Source organism: Ostrinia nubilalis, chromosome 24 (genome assembly GCF_963855985.1).
Source record: "Ostrinia nubilalis chromosome 24, ilOstNubi1.1, whole genome shotgun sequence".
Classification (NCBI taxonomy): Eukaryota; Metazoa; Arthropoda; class Insecta; order Lepidoptera; family Crambidae; genus Ostrinia; species Ostrinia nubilalis.
In genome coordinates, this window is record NC_087111.1 from 4,872,454 (window position 1) to 4,893,600 (window position 21,147).

Genomic DNA, 21,147 nt, shown 5'->3' on the forward strand with positions numbered 1-21,147 from the left:
AACACAAATATGCAGATTTATCAACGTTTATTCATTTACATAATGTTAAGATTTATAATCTTTTTATCATCTATAGCTACTAAATACAACAACCTTCACTTGAAACCAACCATCAGAAAAACTAGAATTAAATAATATTGGTTTTCAGCTAAGAATCACATCAACTGTGGAAAAGCTTCACCAAAGTTATTTAACTGTTGTTTCTAGGAAAAAAAAAAAACTAAATACTTATGTTCCGATTTTGAGGGTAAAGGCATACTATACATAGCGACACATTCTGACTATTTTATTTTGTTCGGAAAACTTAAAGTGAAACAATAACAGATTATTAACCACTGCTTAAGAAACTATAAACCACTATTAAGCTAAATGTTCCAAGCACAAAAGTATCAGAGCAGCTGAAATTAACATGTATAACGCGTCGCTTCAAAATACATAATTTACATTTTAATCGCCCTAAATGAGTATAAAAGTAATAAAAGACTAGTTCTAATGCCATTTCTCAATACTGACGTAATAACCTGACGCTGGCTTCAGCATCACGTCCAATTTGAGTTCCAGTTGTGTGTGGTCACCCTTGAAGCGGTATTTTCGGAGGACATGAGCCAGGGTTGTTTTCATCGACATGTACGCGTAGGTTTTGCCTGAAATACATAATATACTCCTAGGTAATCCCTATAATAACAGAGTAGAATAGAACCGCCCTCATTCTTTCCATAGATGTCGTAAGAGGCGACTAACGTCAGACCCCCCTAACCCGCCTGGCCGGCGTGGGGAGTGTACAGTAGGCCAAACCCTCTATTTGCATCTGGTAAATTGGAAAGCACCGTGCGACTAACGTTTCAACCACACCAACGCGTGCAAATCGCCATCGCTGGCACGACCAAAGGCCAATGACAGGTCGCGCGGACTGTCATAGATCGGCGATGGCGATTTGCACGCGTTGGTGTGGTTCAAGCATAAGTCATTGAAATGGGGATCAAATGCTAAGACTTGAGATTGAAATTCACGAGGCCAATAGTTAGTTTCCCTAAAACAAATTTTAGTGTTATAAAAACCTACCTATACAATTCCTTCTTCCTAGGCCAAAGGCAGCAAACGTGTTTGAGTTTTCTGGCAGCGTGGCCGGGTCCAGCCACCGATCAGGATTGAACTGTTCCACGTCAGCCCCCCACATGGGGTGCTTAAGAATTTTGAACAGAAACAAGAAGCAAGAACGACCAGCTGCTAGCGTGTAGTTTTCTGAAAGTTTTATTGGTGTTTAGAACATGGTTATGATCGCGATCCAACAAGCGTAGCTTCCTTAGACTATGCATTAATTCATAAGAGAACCGAAGGAGACCTATCTCTAAGGTACCTATTCCATGTCTTGTGTAAATTTTTACTCCGCTGAGTTTCGGGAAGCTTTTCCCAAGACAAAATTATATGACCAGTGTGTGTTGCCAGTGATGATAATACGGATCTGAGACGCTTACTATGGGCCTCATAAGAAGGTTCAAGGTCACGATGGAGCGTGCTATGTTCTTAGTTTTCCTGCGTGTCAGAAATGAGGAGATCCTCAGAAAAAACCATGACGTGACATAGCCCGCAGAGTTGCTAAAGTGGCAGTGGTTCGAACACATAGCTTGTATAGCTGATGGCCGTTGAGAACAGAAAAGTTCACGAGTGGCGACCGCGAACGGAAAGACCTGGGCAGACGTCTCACTAGGTGAATTAGGTGCGGGCAGCGCATGTGGTCTTTGTCTCGCAGTGGACGTGATAATAATAATGATTTACTGTGATCCCTTACTTAATTTCAGATTTTTGTCCAGCCGCCTGGCCATCACTGGCACAATCGGGTATAGTCTCATGCTCTCCTTAAGGACTGCCTCCAAGTACACCAGTTGGGAAAGATCGTGTTTCTCCACGTCACGATCTGAGTCACCAAACACCTCCTTCAATCTAGAAGGTATAGATAATTTGGTTATTGAAACAAATAATACTTTAAACTTTTTGTACATTATAGGTAAAACATTTTTGAATGTCGTTATGAACCTCAATATATTATGCCAAAACATACAACAAAAGCACTTAGTTCAACTTAATACGAACTCTTTAAGTGTAGGCGAAATGCTCCATATGCCTGGTAAAATCAAATTTCATAAAACATGCAGGCTACCCACTCGGTGAACTGATGATCTAAGGAAGGTCGCGAGACAAATAACATAATACTAGTGTGCACTGTGCACTTGCAGTATACGTCCTCTGGCTAAAATATGATTACCTGATGTTGGTGATGATGATACTTACTCCTGGTAGACCTTCTCCTGCGCCTCAGGGTGGGATCCCAGCAATAGAAGTGTGTACATTAACACGGCGGCGGTCGTGTCGTAGCCGCCCACGATCATTGTGTCCACGTGTTCTCTTATCTCTTTGTCATTCATCACTCCTTTCTCCACCGATAACTCAAGGAGTAGATCCATGAGGGCTTTGAATTTTTTGCCTAGAATTTCGAGGTTAACATTATTCTACCGAAGCAGTGGCAGGGTTACTATTAAGTTTTTAAAAAGGGTATTATTTCCCCTCTGAATGAAAGTGTGCTCACCTGAAGTATTTCCAGTTGTTCTTTCAGGGAGTGTTTTGTTGCTGTTGAATTCAGTTTTTCTTATTTTGAGCACCTAAAAATTAAGAACGTAAAGAATGACATTTATTAAAAACCGACTCATACATTACCTACCAGAGCGTTCTACACTTTTCGTTTGCCTCCTGTCCCATAAAAAAACATTCTATGCATTGCCTAGGTATTGTATAGAATGCCTAGTACACATTGCTGGTAACATACACTCAGCTTTTAACTTCGAACTCCTTCTATGTTCTTCTGATTAATTTCGTTGCGGGTCCAATAACAGTTAACTTTCCCCGGGTCAAACTTGACCTTCATTGGTTGGGTTTTTATTGGCAGTCAAGCTGTAGATCCTGGCTATACAGGAATTGCAGCGGTGGTAATGAGAGGTAGGAATAGTCCCGTATACACTCAGCTACAAAAAAGAGAAATGGAAATCAGAATCTTAGACCTACTCACAGTATCAGACATATTGTGCAGTATCTTCAAACAAGCGTCCTGCTTCTTCTTCAAGTTGCTCCATCTGAAGGTGTAATCGCTGTGCAGCCAGAACTTCCGGAAGCGGTCCACTATAGTGCCGAACATTTCCTCTGCCGCTGTCACGTACTGGCTGTTGAGGATCGTATCGTCTGTAAAGTCCACGCCAAGGGCTGACACTGGAATGGAACAAATAATTCTCAGTTTTACTTTAAATTATCTAAAGTCCGGTCGCCGAGCAGATAATTGCGGCCGCCCGTCGCACAGTCGCGACAGCAATATAATTACGCGCGAGCGATAAGGATGGGTAGCTTGGGGTCTTTGGACGAAATTCTATGTGCTCGGCGACCGGACTTTACATATGAACAGTAATGTGTAAGTAGTGTACGTGACATTTCTATTTCTTTTCAAAAATAAATGAATGTTTTCTTTGAGTAAAATTTTCTATCTACAGTACCTATTAAGAGTACTTTCCCTCCAGTTGGCATTACAAAATTCCACCCTGTATAATATACTCACAGCATGTGGTCTCAAGAGTATTATGCTTGGTATACGTCCAGTGGTCGAAAGGGCCCTTCCCTACTTCTGTCTCCAAGTCCTTTACCAGTTTCCGTGCCTGTTTGTTAAATACGCCCAGGAAACTGTCCATCACAGTCTGACTGAAGGCCGGATTCAGCAGCTTTCTTTGATTCTTCCAACTTGTCGCTGGAGACATTCAAAATGACACTACTTATTTACTGTTTTTACCAAGCAGTGGCAAAATTTGGTGTAGGTACACATTAATAGTGTACAACCCGATCGAGCTAAATGCGCTCTCCCTCCCACTTGCGTTCTCCCCGTTCGTACCAGAACATCGATGTGACGTCACAGCGCCAGGTACGCAGTTAACTCGACCGGGTTGTAGTTGTGTTGCTCTTACGTTTGGCTGTAATAAGTCCGTCCCCGATCCATGGTTTTCCAAAGTCATAGATGCCGTCCTTCTCTAAAGTGGCGTTGGTTATCGCGAAGACATCATCAGGATCCGTCACAGCTGAAAAAGTAAACAAGTTCCTTCACATACCCGTCTCCGTTTCAGTAAATACAGATAGATGTTAAGCTTCAACCACACCAACGCGTGCAGATCGCCATCGCCGGCACGATCAGGCGCGATCATAGGCCAATGACAGGTCGCGCGCGAGATCCATGACAGTTCGCGCGACCTGTCATTGGCGTCGGCAATGGCGATCTGCACGCGTTGGTGTGGTTGAAACATTACTTTGGCACAAGCACAACATTTTTTTATTTCGAAATTAATAATGAAATGAGCTGTTTTATCTTAATTGACAGTCAAATATTTGTAAAAATATATTTGTTTTATGTTTAAGGGTACTTTTTCTGTGCTTTCACCATTTACAACCCGGTTAACTGCGCACTTGGCAGCTGTATGTTGCTCTTGGAGTATGAGTATTCTTTGGTATGTTGCGTCACTGGTACGGATGGTGCAAACGCGGGGAAGTGTCAGGTAAGTGGGAGGGAGAGTCGCAGTTAACTCGATCGGGTTGTGGACTCCTATTTTTTTTTCTGATGAACCTAAGCATGTGTTTTTTAGGTTTTATATCTTTTTTGTAAATACAGTATAATAGAACTCACCATAAATAGTCCTAGGCCCAATTGAAGCTGAAATTACCCCGCCTCTAGCATAACTCTTGTTGCCAAAATCATTTATGACACGCCACAGACCTGAAAAGGCGTACAACTTCATATACACATCTGTATTTCTGATGATTTTGGACTAAGTAAACAATATTTCTAGTTTCTTTCTTTCTTTCTTTCTTTCTAGTTAACGGTATAGATTGTAGATAGATTAGTTAGTTCAAGAGTAATGGTCGTTCAACTGAATTTTTTTTTTGTTTTCTTTACCTAAATCGATTAAGTTACTGATTCTGAGTAGCTCCTAAAAATTTGACTAATCACCGCGTATATTAAAATTATCACTTTAGTCAGTGCTAATAAAAAACTTATGGACCCATAAAATGTGCTTAATTTGACCGCTACGCGCTATGACCTTAAAATGACTTGATATGTTCGTATTTGGTAAACACGTCATAATTTACATATTATTATTAGGCAATGCAAAAATTCATGAATATAAAGTTGTTGTCAAATGTTAATAACGCTGAGGCAATTACAAATCAAACTGTGCTGCAATCCGAGTGTTCCAGGCAGAATATAATTATGATTTACGTAAAGAAAGCATTATTTTTAAAATCAATTATTATAAATTATGCAATTTCAAATATTTTAGAAAAAAATACATTTAATATGTTTTATAACATTTTGTATTTAACTGCCAAACTTCCCTTCAAGTTCGGGATTATTCGCACCTCTCGTTTCCACCGCGCTGCAACTCCTGAGTAGCCAGGATCTACAACTTGACCGCCAATAAAAACCCTTCCAATAAGGTCAAGTATGTGCCAGGGGAAGAAAGTCAAACTGTCATTGGACGCGCAACGAAATGAATCAGAAGAACATAGGAGTTTCCCTTCAGGTTGTTAGAGTTTTTAAGGATGATGAAAGAAAAACTTACAGCTGCTGTCTCCCACGAATTTAAGAGCATGTCCCAATAAAGGCAGGCCTCCAGGACACTTTGGGGGTTCGTTGTCCGTGTCAGGACAACTCTTCTTCCACAGATAGTAAGAGAACAACACACACGCCACACATACTAGTATCGGTACTAGGAACGTCATTGTGAATTATTATTGAGCTTAATTATAAGATATTAAAATAATAATAACAAATAGTTTAATAGATGACGATCGGTCAGTTTCAATAGTTGTTATCAGAACAAGCTCTAACCAGTAAATAAAAAATCTAAAGTTGATTGCGAAAAAAACAACGGTACCTATTTGGCGACTTTAACTTTGCGTTGTGCATTTTTAGCGAGTTTTTATTTGTACAGTCGATGGGAGAAGTTTTATTTTATTTTATAGGACAACTAAGAATATATACAGTAAAACAATCTTTACAACGTATTTAAACGTAAACTAAGTGCAAAGCAATAAAAAACAATTACTTATTTATCGAGTACTATTAGATGCATACCATCATTAAGTCCGCCTCTGTTCATTTTTTTTGCATGTAGCGGCTATTCTGGTTCTATTGAGTCACAGTATCATTACGAACGGTACCGATCTATTGTAATCGCCACTATTTTCCTTTTAAATAAATAAATACGCCAGCGACCCGATGCGAAGCTGGTTACGATTTTACGCTTTTTTATGAAGGTTCATTGAGAGATGGTGAAGTTGCCTTTGAAGTCTGATGATACTAGGGTTTCTGATTTCTCGACCTATTTTTTTTCTCGAGTTTCGGGAATTCTCGAGGCCAAAGTCTCGAGTTTTCTCGGGTCTCGAGTCTTTTAATTAAAATTGTTCGAAATCGGTTGAAATTTGATAAAAACACAGGTTTTATTAAATCTAATATACAAAAAAACTAAAACCCAACTACGTAAAAATGAACTGAAAAGATAGGAACAAGACAAAGTGTTCACAAATGCAGTCGGAGACATCAATGACTATTTTTTTTGTTGGTGATAAGTAGTTGGTGATAAGCCGTGTGGTGACGGCAGAATGGAATACATTTGTCACCAACCCCTACTCTTCCCGCGGAGGAGGCTCATAGTCCAGCAGTGGACTGTAAAGGGCTGTTGATGATGATATGATGATAAGTGTTTGATGCCTCCAACTACATATTTTGTGAACAAACCCAGTTGGGTTTTTTGTTTTTATTTTTTTTTTCACTTTGTCTTATTTTTATCTTTTCAGTTCATTTTTACCCAGTTGGGTTTGTTGCTTTTGTTTTTTTTTCAATAATATTTTTATTTCAATCTTTCATTTAAAGAACATACATTTTGCAAGCTATTTAAAAATCCTTTATTGATACCCCACTCGATAGGTTTTGAGATATTTTTTAATACATAATATGGCGCCAATAATCGGCCATTTTTATATTTTCCAATTTTGATATACCCAGTTTCACTCTCACAGTTAAAACAAATCTAACGATACCTCACATGCCATAGTTTGTTGAGTTTCACAATATGGCGTCCGGTAGTCGCCATATTGAATTTTTACTAACGTCATGTCTTTAGTGACACTTACCGGACTAAGAGAAATCGATTGACGTGCGAATCATAAAAATCGACCCAAGAGTTTGGTCTCTATAGTGCTTCAAAAACATACATACATAGGCTGTTAGACACATTACCACTCCTTTGCGTCACGCAGTCGGGTAAAAAAGGAAAGAGTAGACCAGTCTAAAAGCAACGTTAACCTATTAAATAATTAAAAACTTACTTTTGTCTAAGAAAATATGCTTTCAAGAATATTAAAAGCTTCAAATTCGAAACTCGAGAATTCTCGAGCTCCGGTAATTTTTTTCTCGTCTCGAATGAAGCCAAATTTCTCGAGTTTTCTCGAGTTCGAGAAAGCTCGAGCAGAAACCCTAGATGATACTTTACCTTATGATTTATTATTCTTTCCGCGATTTCTCGCACGTATTGTCACAGAAATCTTGATCACGTGTCTATCGCCAAACAAAAAGCTTGGGTAATCGTAAAATGTCTTTAAAAAAATCTTTAAAATTGCTACAGCTATTAATAGTCGCATTAAAATTTATTACTTTCGTTTAGTACTTTAGCGCTTGATTGTATTTCGCAAATATACGAGTAGAGACTATTAATTTAGACTTACCTTGATTTTTTTTTGCAATCAAATGGGGGGGGGGACTAGACCGTCTAGCGTGCCCCGCTATACATATAGGTGTACGTCCTCGTCCATTCTTAAAATATGATGCCTGCGATGACCAGACTCCACAAACTTGGAAACACCTCTTACAGTGCCCTAGATTTGCTTCAGCCTGATATAACCATAAAAGGACATCCCGCTTGCTAAATATTAACCCATATTATCAACAAGAAATAATCAGAAAAGAAGACACAGCAAAAAGCTTCAAAGCCTACATTACCCATTATAGTCAATCACCTAATGCTTCAACCACACCAACGCGTGCAGATCGCCACCATCGCCGTCGCGATCACAGCGCGATCATAGGCCAATGACAGGTCGCGTGAACTGTCATAGGTCGCGCGACCTGTCATTGGCCTATGATCACGCCGGCGATTGCGATCTGCACACGTTGGTGTGGTTGAATGCTTAAAAGAATTTTAACCAAACTTATGGAACTAACAAATTACATTCACAAACTAAATTACCGCACTGCAATTGGAGTATCTACTCCACTAGCTTCCATTGCAAGTACATCTCAACTAACAAAAATGTTTGCTATACCTAGTTCGTCGACATAATTTTTCACTTTATACACGGAAATTATAAACTTTCGCAGTTTTTGAGTCTGGGCCCATAACCTGTTAAAGAAACGCAGTTCGCGGTTTTTCTAGACTAACTTTTATTTCCATAGACAAAAACAATAAACAATTGACCATAGATCATTTTGTTATTTTCACATATTTTACGTAAATTCTTAGGGATTTTTATTATTCAATATCGATATTAATTACATAATAGGTACGAGTACCTACAACCAACAATGAGGAACATTATTTATTAAAGTCTTTGAAAATTGTAAAACTGGAATAGGTACTTACTGTGTCACAATGTAATGACATTTTTTACTCGTTTTCCAGCTAAGAAGTCAGTATTCAATCTATGGCCCGTCATCCGCTGACCGTTCTAAAGGCCTATTCAGACCTAAGCGATATTCGCTACCGTCTGCGGCAGAGAAAACGCTCTAGCCGTGGTACTTGATACTAAATACCTGAGCGAAAGCCGCGTGGTATGTACCTCTACCCACAGCGGCAGCGAATATCGCTCAGGTCGCTCTAGCCGCGATACTTGATACTAAATACCTGAGCGAAACCCGCGCGGTATGTACCTCTACCCACAGCGGCAGCGAATATCGCTCAGGTTTGAATAGGCCTTAATGGTCGCTTGTAAAAAAACATTTATTAATTCGACTTTATTAATATTGGATATAAAAGTAATTTAACAAATTATTTAGTTCTAAAGCCGTTCCTCAATACTGACGTAGTAGCCTGACGTTGGCTTCAGCAACACGACAAATTTGAGTTCCAGTTGTGTGTGGTCACCCTTGAAGCGGTATTTTCGGAGAACATGAGCGAGGGTTGTTTTCAGCGACATGTACGCGTAGGTTTTGCCTGAAATACATAATATACTCGTAGGTTATCTCTTTAATAATATAGTAGAATAGAACCACCCCCATTCTTTCCGTGGGTTTCGTATGAGGCGACCAACATCAGGATTCCCTAACCCGCCTGACCAGCGTGAGGAGTGGAGGCCAAATCCTCAATTTTCCTTTGGTAAATTGAAATGGGGATGAAATGCTGACACTTGAGACTGAAATTCAAGCGGCCAATACTAGATCGTTTCATCCACGAAGACGCGCTTCACCAGTCTTCCTCTAATGTTTGAGTGTAATCGGTACACGCTAAATTATCTAAGAGTGCACACGGCACATTATGACGCTCGGATTACTCGGATCAAACTCCCCCGCACCCTGCGCTTTTCTCGACCAAAAATTTGTGGGGCGCGGCTTCGTGGATGAAACGATCTATTAGCTAGTTTCTCTAACACAGGTTTTAGTTTTATAAATACCTACCTATACAAATCCTCCTCCCCAAACTGAAGGCAGCGAATGCGTTAGGGTTGTCTGGTAAACTAGCCGGATCCATCCACCGGTCGGGATTGAACTGGTCCACGTCTGCTCCCCACATGGGATGCTTGTGAATCCCAAACAAAAGCAAAAAGCAGGACCGCCCAGCTGCTAGCGTGTAGTTCTCTGCAAGAGTTTCATAATTGTAGAATGATGCGGGGATCACACCTGCGAGCTCTGTCATAGTGATCCAGTGAGTGAATCACTAAGCCAGGTGGCCGTCCTGTGCTACAGTACTGCAGTAGATATAGGGTGCGACAGTGTTTATTTGATGAGCCATCATCCTTTATGTCGCGCAGCGAGAGTTGAGGCGATCATCTCAAGTTTTTTTTGTTTCTACAGCAAGAACAAGGTAGTGTAAAAAAAAAGAACTTGAATGTGTTATTTGTGTTCCTATGCAGATATTATGTCAGTGTGAGTACCGTGTTCGTATGCGCGACCCGTTACATCCTGTGACCCTTACTCAATTGCACGTTCTTGTCCAGCCGCCTGCCCAGCACCGGCCCAATCGGGTATAATCTCAGGCTCTCCTTTAGAACTGCCTCCAAGTACACCAGTTGGGAAAGATCGTGTTTCTCCACGTCACGATCTGAGTCACCAAGCACCACTTTTAATCTGGAAGGTAATTTATAACAATTTTTGTACATTAAACAATATTTTCCAACCCGTTTGGCTGCGCATGTGGAGTGTAGGCCAAATCCTCCATATGCCTGGTAAAATCAAATTTAGTTATCTCATGAAACATGCAGGCTTCCCACTCGGGGAACGGATGATCTAGGGAAGGTCGCGACACAGATAATATAATACCAGTGCATTAGTCGAGAAGTATACGTCCTCTGTCTAAATGATGACGATTACCTGATGTTCATCATAATGATACTTACTCCTGGTAGACCTTCTCCTGCACTTCAGGGTGGGATCCCAGCAGTAGAAGTGTGTACATTAACACGGTGGCGGTCGTGTCGTAGCCGCCCACAATCATCGTGTCTACATGTTCTCTTAACTCTCTGTCGTTCATCACTCCCTTCTCCACGGATAACTCAAAGAGTAGATCCATGAAGGCTTTGAATTTTTTGCCTGGAATTTCGAGGTTGACATTATTCTCCCGAAGCAGTGACACGATTAATATTAAGTTTTTACTACTTAACTTCTTTATGTTAATCTAAAATTAAACCGCCTCCAAAAAAAGTCCACCAAAATAGAATGAGAGAAAGAAAGACGAAATTTTTATTCAGTATCATCGACAATACGCTTAACTTACAATACTTAAAAATTATTTAACCAGTAGGTAATTACTGGAAACAAATGAATTATTTCAATTAAATAAAAGAAAGCTTCGAACAAAGAAAGAATCACGTAAATCGGGTTGGAGATCTCGGCGTAATCGGTGTACGTACATAACATAGAAAAAAAAGTATACCAACCGAATTGAGAACCATCCCCTTTTATTGAAATCGGTTAATAAAGTGATTCTTACCTGAAGTATTTCCAGTTGTTCTTTCAGGGAGTATGTTGTTGTTGTCAAATTCAGTTTTTCTTCTTTTTATCACCTAAATTAGGGAACGAGAACTTCACAATTAAACAACATTACATTTACGTTAGAAATTCATAATATTACTATGGTTAGAAATTCAAATCTACGACCTTTGAGTGCTCATAACCTACAACTTTAGTCTTTAACTTTATTTAACTTAATCTCTCTATATCTCTATGGGTTGAACTCACAGTATCAGACATATTGTGCAGTATCTTCAAACAAGCGTCCTGCTTCTTCTTCACGTTGCTCCATCTGAAGGTGAAAAATATAATATTCTAAATGAATGTCAAAATGGATTCCGTAAAAACAAGTCAACCATCCTTGCAATATTCAAATATATCCAGGAAATACATAATATAATTAACGATAGGAAATACGCAATTGGGATATTAATAGACATGACAAAAGCTTATGATAAAGTGCAATATAATATATTATTAAATAAACTCTATGATATAGGAATTAGGGGTACTTGTCATGATTTGTTGATATCATACCTTCATAATAGAAAGCAAACAATAGAAATTGAACACTTTAATAATCAAAACAAAAAAATTGAAAGAATCAAATCTGATACAATAAGTGTAAACGCTTCAATACCCCAAGGTAGCGTGTTGGGGTGTTTATTATTTTTGATTTATATCAATGACTTTGCCGAAGCTCTGAATGAATATTGTGTGATGTTTGCGGATGATATATCTATTCTTTTCAAAAGTCAAGATTCTACAAACATAAACGAAATACTTAGTAATATTCTGTACAAAACAAAAAACTGGCTATCCGAACACAACTTAGAAATAAACTTGTCGAAAACGCAAATAATGTCCTTTCACCCATCCCAGAAAACACCATTGAATTTAAATTTAACATTAAATATTGACAACAACAACTTTGAATTAATAAATGTAAATGAACATACACTGCTAGGTATAATTATTGATACCAATGTAAACTGGAAGTCTCATATAGAAAAAATACGCCGCAAACTAAGTAGCTTTACATACGCATTTCGTGAAATAAAGAAAACCACTGACTTAGCCACTGCGATTACTACCTACTACGCCTACGCATACTCGTGGCTCAGCTACGGCGTCATTCTATGGGGAAGTAGCACCGAAGCTCCCAGTTTACTAACGATGCAAAAAAAACTTATACGAATTTTGGTCAACATAGAAAGCACTGATAGTTGTAAACCTCATTTTGAATTCCATCGAATCTTAACACTACCCTGTATCTTCATATTAGAGATATGCAAGTTCGTTCGCAAGTACCCGAATCTGTATACTAAACGAGATGGTAATATCAGGCCTCCGTCACTCGCCTATGCCGGCCGAGATAATTACCTACAGCGCGCGACAACTTCAAGTTGCAAATCAGTCATGGCCGCCACGCGCCTGTGAGCACACGCGTATTTCTACACGCTCGGTCGATCATCATCACAATCAAGGTTTATTGTTCCAACAGCACTGTTATCCTTCTTTAATGGAAAATCGTAATATTTAGGAATAATAATTAACTGTAGTAATTTAAATAATTAATAAAAACTACACTTTTTAAATAATTTTGAATACTTATGACAAAAAACTGTAGCAAAAAAAATATTTTAGCTAATATAAACATTAACTTTACTTCACCGTGTCTATTTTCCGACACTACACCTTGGAGGAGGCCTTTGTCCAGCAGTGGACGTCATTTGGCTGAAACGACGACGACGACGACGACACCTTTTAAAAAATTTTGTCCAATTTTAAATTATCGCAACACTGAAGTTTATTAATAAGTACTTTAGAGATGGTAAGATTATACAAACACCACTAGATTAAAGTTTACCAATCGTAAATACAATAAATGCTTCTTAAAATTAAGTTTTTATTTATTTTACTTTGCTTATACAACCCTGACGCTTGAGCTGTGAGGTAGATCAATTCTGAACACAAAAAAATTGCGCTCTTGTGAGCGTAGTAGTAAGGTGCGATTTCGAATGCACCATGTGCGTTGGATATTTTGCATTATTATTATTACCGTTAAAATGTCGGCATCTGATCCTACACAAAGGAGTGCAATTTCTGTTGCTACTATTATGTATTCTGTGGTAATATTAACAAATATCAACTTCGCGATAGAAATAAATTAGCACTACCGGCCTCCATAATGAAACACCACTCTTCTAGCCCATTAGTAATGTCCATTAAAATATACAACAAACTGCCAAATTACTTAAGAAATATAAAAGATAATAAACACTTTCAAAGCGATCTCAAAAATATACTAATAAAAAAATGCTATTACACTATAAAGGAATTTTTAGAAGATAAAAATATCAAATAGAATACACAAAATTAAATATCTAAAACAAATATAATATTAAAACAAACTACATAACCTATAATAAAATATATATTACAGTAATATTATATTAGTTATAATGTAATAATACACTGGATACAATAATTTAATATTTATTCTAATTAATAATATTTAATAATCTAGTTTAATACAATAATAATTATTATTTTTTAAATTCCTCCTCTCCATTGTTGTTGTGCCCGACAGGGTTCATGGTGATCCAATTATATATTTAAGACCTAATGTACACTGTGAAATGCAATAAAGATTTGAGTATTGAGTATTGAGGTGTAATCGCTGTGCAGCCAGAACTTCCGGAAGCGGACTGCTATGATTTTTAATATCTCGTCCACTGCTGTCACGTACTGACTGTTGAGGATCGTATGGTCTGTGAAATCCACGCCCATGGCTGTCACTGGAAAAAAAAGAAATGCTTTCAGTAAGGCCTTGATCACACGTACCGAGTAAACGGGCGAGACAGTAAAATGTTTACTCGGTCGAGAGAGTTAGGTGAGCGAGTCACATTACTCGAGCGCTCGGCCGATCACTCGGCGCTATGTTCATACGCACCGAGTACTCGCCCGAGAGCACTGTCTCGCCCGATTACTCGGTGTGTGATCAAGGCTTAAGTTTACTTACTTTATAAGTATTAACTAAATAGGGATAGTGCTAGTTAGACAAAAGCTTGTGAAAAGAGTAGTTATTTGTAGTGCACATGTTGGACAATTAAATTAAATAATTATTTATTTCAATCACATTGGGATCATATTAGTTTAGGTTAGTTTTCATTTAAATTAAATTAAATAAATCAATCAAATATATCCAACATTACAATAATTTCAATAATGTCATGGTTATTTTAAATTAGACAGCACATGAATCATGCAACAATGATTCATGTACTGACAGTCAAAACGCTCAGAGAATAGCCTCAGGATACTGTTTGAGCCAGGTCCGGCGCACCTAGGGTTGCCAGGTCCAAAATCACAAAAGCCGGACTTTGTGTTTCATTTGGCCGGACATTTTACCCTAAAAGCCGGACATGTGACGGGGGGGGGGGGGTGCAATTAGCTCATGAGTGAGTACTATCATCATCGGTTGCTAACCAACATCCTGATGCGTGCGCTTCATATGATTCTGTGGCTCGACTTTCGCCTGGCGCGGCAACCAAATAAAAAGCCTAACAAAGGCCGGACAAGGCAATATTTGGCCGGACAAGACCCTAAAAAGCCAAACATGTCCGGCTAAAGCCGGACGCCTGGCAACCCTAGGCGCACCAGCGATGCGCACCTTTTTCGCAACGTTGTGTAAAAACAATCTACGCCGAATTCGGCAAACAGCCCCAACAGCACCTTGAAGGCATTATTGAACTGGACACGCAAGGCATTGTACTGCTTTTTAGTGAAATTTATCCATAAACTACTCGAGTATAGGGACGTACAGAAAACTCTAAAGATAGTGATTCAAACATCTACTGAGCACTTGAGCAGCGAGCAAACCTACGGGCAATCATACGTATTTGCTCTCACAGACAGTGCCCTGCGCTCCTTTTCAATATCCGCATCATCCTTCAAATCAGAGGTACACTCTAGATGTCCAAGGTATTTAAATTGTTCTACCTTTTTTAAATAGGCGCACCACTGAGTTTGATAGATGGAATATTATCTGGACATTTTCCTCTACTATGAAAGACCATACGCTCACTTTTCTTCGCGTTGTATATCAAACCATGGCTTTGAGCGTATCTTTCACATATTGCAATGAGTTTCGACAATCCACAGACAGAAGCACTCAGCAGCACCATGTCGTCCGCATAACTTATATTATTAAGACAAACACCGTCTCTATGGCAGCCAACATGCGTACTACTGAGCTCCTCTATCAGGGCGTTCACATAAAGATTGAAGAGCTTCGGCGAGGTCAACCCTCCTTGCCTCACCCCGCACTCCAACCTGTACGGATCCGAGTATTCCCCAGCCAATCGAACCACGTTGACCTGGTTTAAGTATCAATATTTTAAAATATGCACGTGACATAGAAAACTTGTCAAGTTTTTGCCATAGGATGTCATAGCAAACCAGGTCAAACGCTTTGGAAAGGTCAAGGAAGCAGGCATATTATTATACAGACAGGCGTACTGCAAACTGTGTAAGTACTTCACACTCAAAATGGCAGCTTCAGTAGACAATCCTGGCCTAAAACCGAATTGATTGTCATGCAGTTTAATATACTTATCAAGGTGAGTGAGATATAATGGTTGCCAGTGAGATAGGTCGATAGTTGCCTTTGTCACTTATGTCACCAGTTTTACACTTCACCACTGGAACCACCACGGTCTTCATCATATCTGCGGGCAAATACGAGTGGCCTATGCACAAACTAAATAGCATTGCCAACACTCTAGCTAGATGAGGTCCAGCGCATTTCAGATGTTTAACACTAAGGTCATCATGGCCAGGAGATTTTCCACGTGACATCGATTTAATAACTTCTCTGACATCCTTTGCCGTGATATGTGTATTTGGCTCCCGACTATGCTGAATATGTCGCAGTCGGATTGTATAATCCGCCGTTTTACATTACCACTAGGCATTTTACATTACAGCTCTGTTTTGTAATACGGCGGTTCAACGTTTAGGCGGATTGTCATTGCGATACGTTCTTCAATACGGCGGCCCACGTTTAGCCGCATCGTTTATACTATAGATTGTAGGGTGACCATACTTACAAAATAAAACAATGTTTAATGAAAATAAATTTTAATAAGACAGATTTTAAGAATTATTACCTTCGTTACTGTATGCTAAATAATATATTTGGCTTCAGTATTTTTTTTTACTTATTTATAAATCACAAGGGATAGCCATCTAAAAAAAAGTAACTCAAAACAATTAGACTTTTCTAAACATTTTAAGAATTAATTAGATATTTGGCTTTTGTCTTTTTTAGACATTAAAAATGATCAAAGGGAACAGAACAGGTAACTCAAAACAATAAAGTTTTAGTAATTTTTTCTGGGTTATTTTTCTTTATGATAAAATTATGTTCACCGGCCACAGCCATGATGTCATATTTTTACACTAATAATATTGTGTAGGATTCCGCCGAACACCAGAATCCATAGCCACTTTGTCCGGCAGCGCCACGGTATTGAAAATAGAAACTAAAAACTGTCAAAGCGGCGGGTAATGACACGCTGTTTTACATTACGGCTAGCCGTATTGAAGAACGTTTGGCGCCGAATACATTACGGCGGATTTTCATTCAGCCGTATTCAATCCGGCTAAACTTTAATCCGCCGTATTACAAAACAGAGCTGTAATGCAAAATGCCTAGCTGTAATGTAAAACGGCGGATTATACAATCTGACTGCGACAAATACACCGAGATCCAGACTGTTGTGGTCCCAGCGGAGATTTTACAGTAAAATGGTCTCTAAACAAAGGCATGGTGCAAGTATGTCCATTCTAATTTGGTCCTTGTTGTTCTGGCACCATTTCAATCGAGACTTAAACAGCCTACGGCTTTCTCTCATCTCATTCTAAACAGGACCCGCCCCTGGTTTACCATGGAGTACCCAGAGCTCAAATTTTGACCTTGCATTCCTATGCGCCACACTAACATGTTTATTCCAAGTGGCTTTTTCTTACGAGTACACTTGGGAGTACAGCTATCAGAGGCCGCACGAGATGTAGCATCAACAATGTTATTATACAAACGGTCAATAGCAGATCTGTGAGTTAAATCATTACACATATAAACGGCACATGTACTTAATTCATTAGGGAAGTCTATAGGTACGCCTCAGATTTTCATGACATAGTTTTTTAAACAATTTAATTTGCTTTGCTTTGCATTCTTTTTTATACAATAAGCAAGCCGGAATAAAAAACTTATTTTAAGGGATTAGGAGTTTTTTTTTAATTTAAAAGGTTCGCCGTCATTTGAACTACATATTTAATAGGTAGGGTAGGTATATACTCACAGCATATGGTCTCAAGAGCGTTATGCTTGGTATACGTCCAGTGGTCGAAGGGGCCCTTCCCTACTTCTGGCTCCAAATCCTTTACCAGTTTCCGTGCCTGTTTATTAAAGACACCCATGAAACCGTCCATCACAGTTTGACTGAAGGCCGGATTCAGCAGCTTTCTTTTAATCTTCCAAGTTGACGCTGGAGAAATACAAAACGACACTACTTACTTAACTTTTAAGCCCGGTTTTAATCCAAGGCGAGCGGAGCAGAAAAGTTTTGAATAACCAATCAGATTTCCTGGCGAGAGCTCTCGGACGAACTTTGACGAGAGTGTACATGCGGCATGACAAAATTGTACGAGAGAGCCGTTGACACGGGCGTTGTTGACGTTGGGGCACATGAAGTTTATTTACTTGAGTGGTCGTCATAGGCATAGGCCTCCCACAATGATTTTCATAATGATCGGTTGGTAGCGGCCTGCATCCAGCGCCTTCCTGCTACTTTTATGAGGTCTTCGGTCCACCTTGTGGGTAGGGTAGATAGGCGTCCTGCGCTGCGCTTTCTAGTACGTGGTCTCCACTCTAGAACCTTGCTGCCCCATCAGCCGTCAGATCTGCGTACTATGTGCCTTGCCTATTGCCACTTCAGCTTCAGTAATCTACATTTCTGTATCAATGTGTTGATAAACGAAAATAATTCATAACAATTCATGTATTAATGTGTAAATAATCTTACCTCCTGCCCCAACGGCCATCGTCTCTACGAGCTATGTGCCCCGCCTACTGCCACTTGATTTTAGCAATTCTGCGAGCTATGTCGGTTACTTTGGTTCTCCTGCGGATCTCCTCATTTCTGATTCGATCACGCAGGGAAACTCCGAGCATAGCCCGCTCCATCGCCCTTTGGGTGACCTTGAGCCTTCTTATGAGGCCCATAGTAAGCGACCACGTCTCAGATCCGTATACCATCACAGGCAACACGCATTGGTCAAACACTTTCGACTTGAGACAGGGCGGGGCACATAGCTCGTAGAGACGATTGCCGTTGGGGCAAGAAAGTTCTCGAGTGGCGACCACGGGCTGGAAGACGTAGCGTGGGCAGGCCTCCTACTAGGTGGATCGACGATCTGGTAAAGGTCGCGGGAAGAGCCTGGATGCGGGCAGCGCAGGACCGTTCATTGTGGAAAACCTTGGGGGAGGCCTTTGTCCAGCAGTGGACGTCATTTGGCTGAAACGAGAATCTTACCTCTAGCCGTAAGGAGTCCGTCCCCGATCCACGGTCTTCCAAGGTCATAGATGTCGTCCTTATCTAAAGAGGTGTTGGTTATCGTGAAGATATCATCAGGATCCGTCACCACTGAAAAAGTAAACAAGTACCTACATACCCGTCACAGTTTCAGATGTTTCACACAGATGTTTCTTTTGTACAAGATTTTTTATTTCGAAGTTGTTGAAGTTCAATGGATTCTTAAATTACCTACAAAAAAATAATAAAATAAATATTTTATGAAATGAGCTGTTTCATCTTAACGGTCTTAACTGACTGTCAAATATTTGTAATTAAATTCTGTTGAATGTTTGAGTGCTCTTTGGCCATTAAAATACATTTTTTTTTTTCCTGATGATGATTCTACTAATATTATAAAGGCGAAAGTTTGGATGTCTGAATGTCATGTCTGGATGTCATGATGTTTGTTACTCTTTCACGCAAAAACTACTGAACGGATTTTGTTGAAACTTTACAGTATTTGTTAATAATTTATGACGATATGTGACAAATACATTTCAATAAATACATTAATATAAGACGTGTCTAAAAAGCGCCATCTATCGTCATTGGTTAAAATCACATTACAGCGCTGGACAAACTACTGTTTTTGACGTTCGTAAATATTCATGCGGGGGAAGCCGTGGAACGCCTTCTATCAACATGATATCCAATGGGGGTAAAACGAGGTCCACGAGTACGAAGTCGCGGGCGACCGCTAGTTACCTATATTTCTGTTATATAGGTACCTATATCTATCGCTAGTAAAATCATGAAACTTACTATAAATAGTCCTAGGCCCAACTGAAGCTGCAACTACCCCGCCATTAGCATAACTGTTGCTCGCAAAATCGTTTAAGACACGCCACAGATCTGAAAAATCGTATCAATTCATGTACAACCTGGTTTAAATTAACTGCGCACCTGGCCTGGCAGCCGTGACGTCACATCGTCGCTCTGGTACGGACAGGGCGAACGCGGGGAGATGAACGGGTGCAACCTCAGATCATAGAAGGGGGTGCAACAATGAGGTGCGTAGTTTCGGATTGACCTATTTCAAATATTTTAGAAATAACGCTCAAATTATAAACGTTTATTTAACTTACCAAACTTCCCTATAAGTTGTTACAATTTTTTAAAGATAAAGAAAAACTTACGGATGCTGTCTCCCATGAATTTAAGAACATGTCCCAATAAAGGCAGGCCGCCAGGGACCATCGGAGGTTCGTTGTCCGTGTCAGGACAACTCTTCTTCCACAGATAGTAAGAGAACAACATACACACCACACATACCAGTATCGGTACTAAGAACGCCATTGTGAATCGAGCTGCAATTTTATTATTTAAAAAGAATATTAGTAATTTGTATTTGCTCAAATTACTAAAGCTTCAACCACACCAACGAGTGCAGTTTTGCCATGGCCAATGATCGCGCCGCGATGGCGATCTGCACGTGTTGGTGTGTTTGTTGAAGCATTATAACCCCTCGTACTAAATAAATATGCTTGTGTCACGAGTGGGCTCACCACAATAGTCGAGCGTCAGCAATCAGCCAGTTCAATTGTTCAAATAATAAGTTTAGATAACGGTAGCACAATAAGTTGTTTTCAGAACAAGCTGCAACTAATAAATAAACAAATTTATTGCAAAACAAAAGAAAAACAGGTTTAATTTTGTAATTATTTATCTTTCCTCTTAGACTAAGAGCTAGTGAACGCCAGACCTACGTTATTTTATAAAGGTTGAAAGTTTGTCAGCGCATGCTCCCAACATAGCTATGAACCATGGCCAAACATGAAGTGTGGGTCATGGTGGCTTTGGCAGACAGACGGTACTAAAGGTGTGTAACGTCAAAATAAAAGCTGATATTTACATAAATTATCATTTGATGAAGTTTCCTCATCAGCCAGACACTAACTGATGGTTCCTTCGCCTTGCCAGACAGCTTTTAGGGTGGCTGAAAGTGCGAACGCGAGGCACTATAAACATTGTTTTTTGTACTTTTTCTTAAGTTACTCAAGTATTTGAGTCTGTAAATCATCATCTCATGTTGATGAACTGATGATGGAAGGTAAGTACAACTCCTTAAGGCTTAGGAGTTGGAGGAAAATTCTTTAACCAGTACATATAAGTATAGTTTCTAAAGTTATTTGGGTGTTTGCATCAGCTAGTCATCATCCCATGTTGATGGAAGTTACAACTCCTTAACGCTTAGGA

At 39.5% G+C, this 21,147-nt stretch overlaps 2 protein-coding genes across 2 annotated transcripts; both read right to left on the reverse strand.

Annotated features, from left to right (window-relative positions):
• Nucleotides 1–10: 10 nt before the first annotated feature.
• On the reverse strand, nt 11–5,944 carry LOC135083876 (cytochrome P450 4C1-like). The gene is made up of 10 exons (XM_063978623.1): nt 5,646–5,944; nt 4,709–4,798; nt 3,999–4,109; nt 3,599–3,784; nt 3,062–3,258; nt 2,585–2,657; nt 2,290–2,482; nt 1,790–1,941; nt 1,063–1,242; nt 11–644 (listed from the first exon to the last, which is right to left on the reverse strand). The coding sequence occupies exons 1-10, from the start codon at nt 5,803–5,805 to the stop codon at nt 490–492; spliced, it is 1,497 nt and encodes a 498-aa protein (XP_063834693.1). The 5' UTR covers nt 5,806–5,944; the 3' UTR covers nt 11–489.
• Nucleotides 5,945–9,138: 3,194 nt separating this feature from the next.
• Nucleotides 9,139–20,247, reverse strand: LOC135083641 (cytochrome P450 4C1-like). The gene is made up of 11 exons (XM_063978346.1): nt 20,088–20,247; nt 19,714–19,803; nt 18,910–19,020; nt 17,677–17,862; nt 13,983–14,106; nt 11,534–11,606; nt 11,300–11,358; nt 10,693–10,893; nt 10,272–10,423; nt 9,755–9,934; nt 9,139–9,293 (listed from the first exon to the last, which is right to left on the reverse strand). Exons 1-11 carry the CDS (start codon nt 20,245–20,247, stop codon nt 9,139–9,141), a joined length of 1,491 nt encoding a protein of 496 aa, XP_063834416.1.
• Between the last annotated feature and the right edge of the window lie 900 nt (nt 20,248–21,147).

What these genes read in the sequence shown, in the direction of transcription:
- LOC135083876 (XM_063978623.1), bottom strand. Translation starts at nt 5,805, where the DNA reads ATGACGTTCCTAGTACCGATACTAGTATGTGTGGCGTGTGTGTTGTTC. An exon ending in TGCACAATATGTCTGATACT is followed by an intron (nt 2,658 to 3,061) that starts GTGAGTAGGTCT and finishes CTTAATTTTTAG; the next exon opens with GTGCTCAAAATAAGAAAAAC. An exon ending in CAGGAGAAGGTCTACCAGGA is followed by an intron (nt 1,942 to 2,289) that starts GTAAGTATCATC and finishes TATACCTTCTAG; the next exon opens with ATTGAAGGAGGTGTTTGGTG.
- LOC135083641 (XM_063978346.1), bottom strand. Translation starts at nt 20,247, where the DNA reads ATGGCGTTCTTAGTACCGATACTGGTATGTGTGGTGTGTATGTTGTTC. An exon ending in ATTCATGGGAGACAGCATCC is followed by an intron (nt 19,804 to 20,087) that starts GTAAGTTTTTCT and finishes ACGATTTTTCAG; the next exon opens with ATCTGTGGCGTGTCTTAAAC. An exon ending in CGCTCTTGAGACCATATGCT is followed by an intron (nt 14,107 to 17,676) that starts GTGAGTATATAC and finishes TTTTTTTTCCAG; the next exon opens with TGACAGCCATGGGCGTGGAT.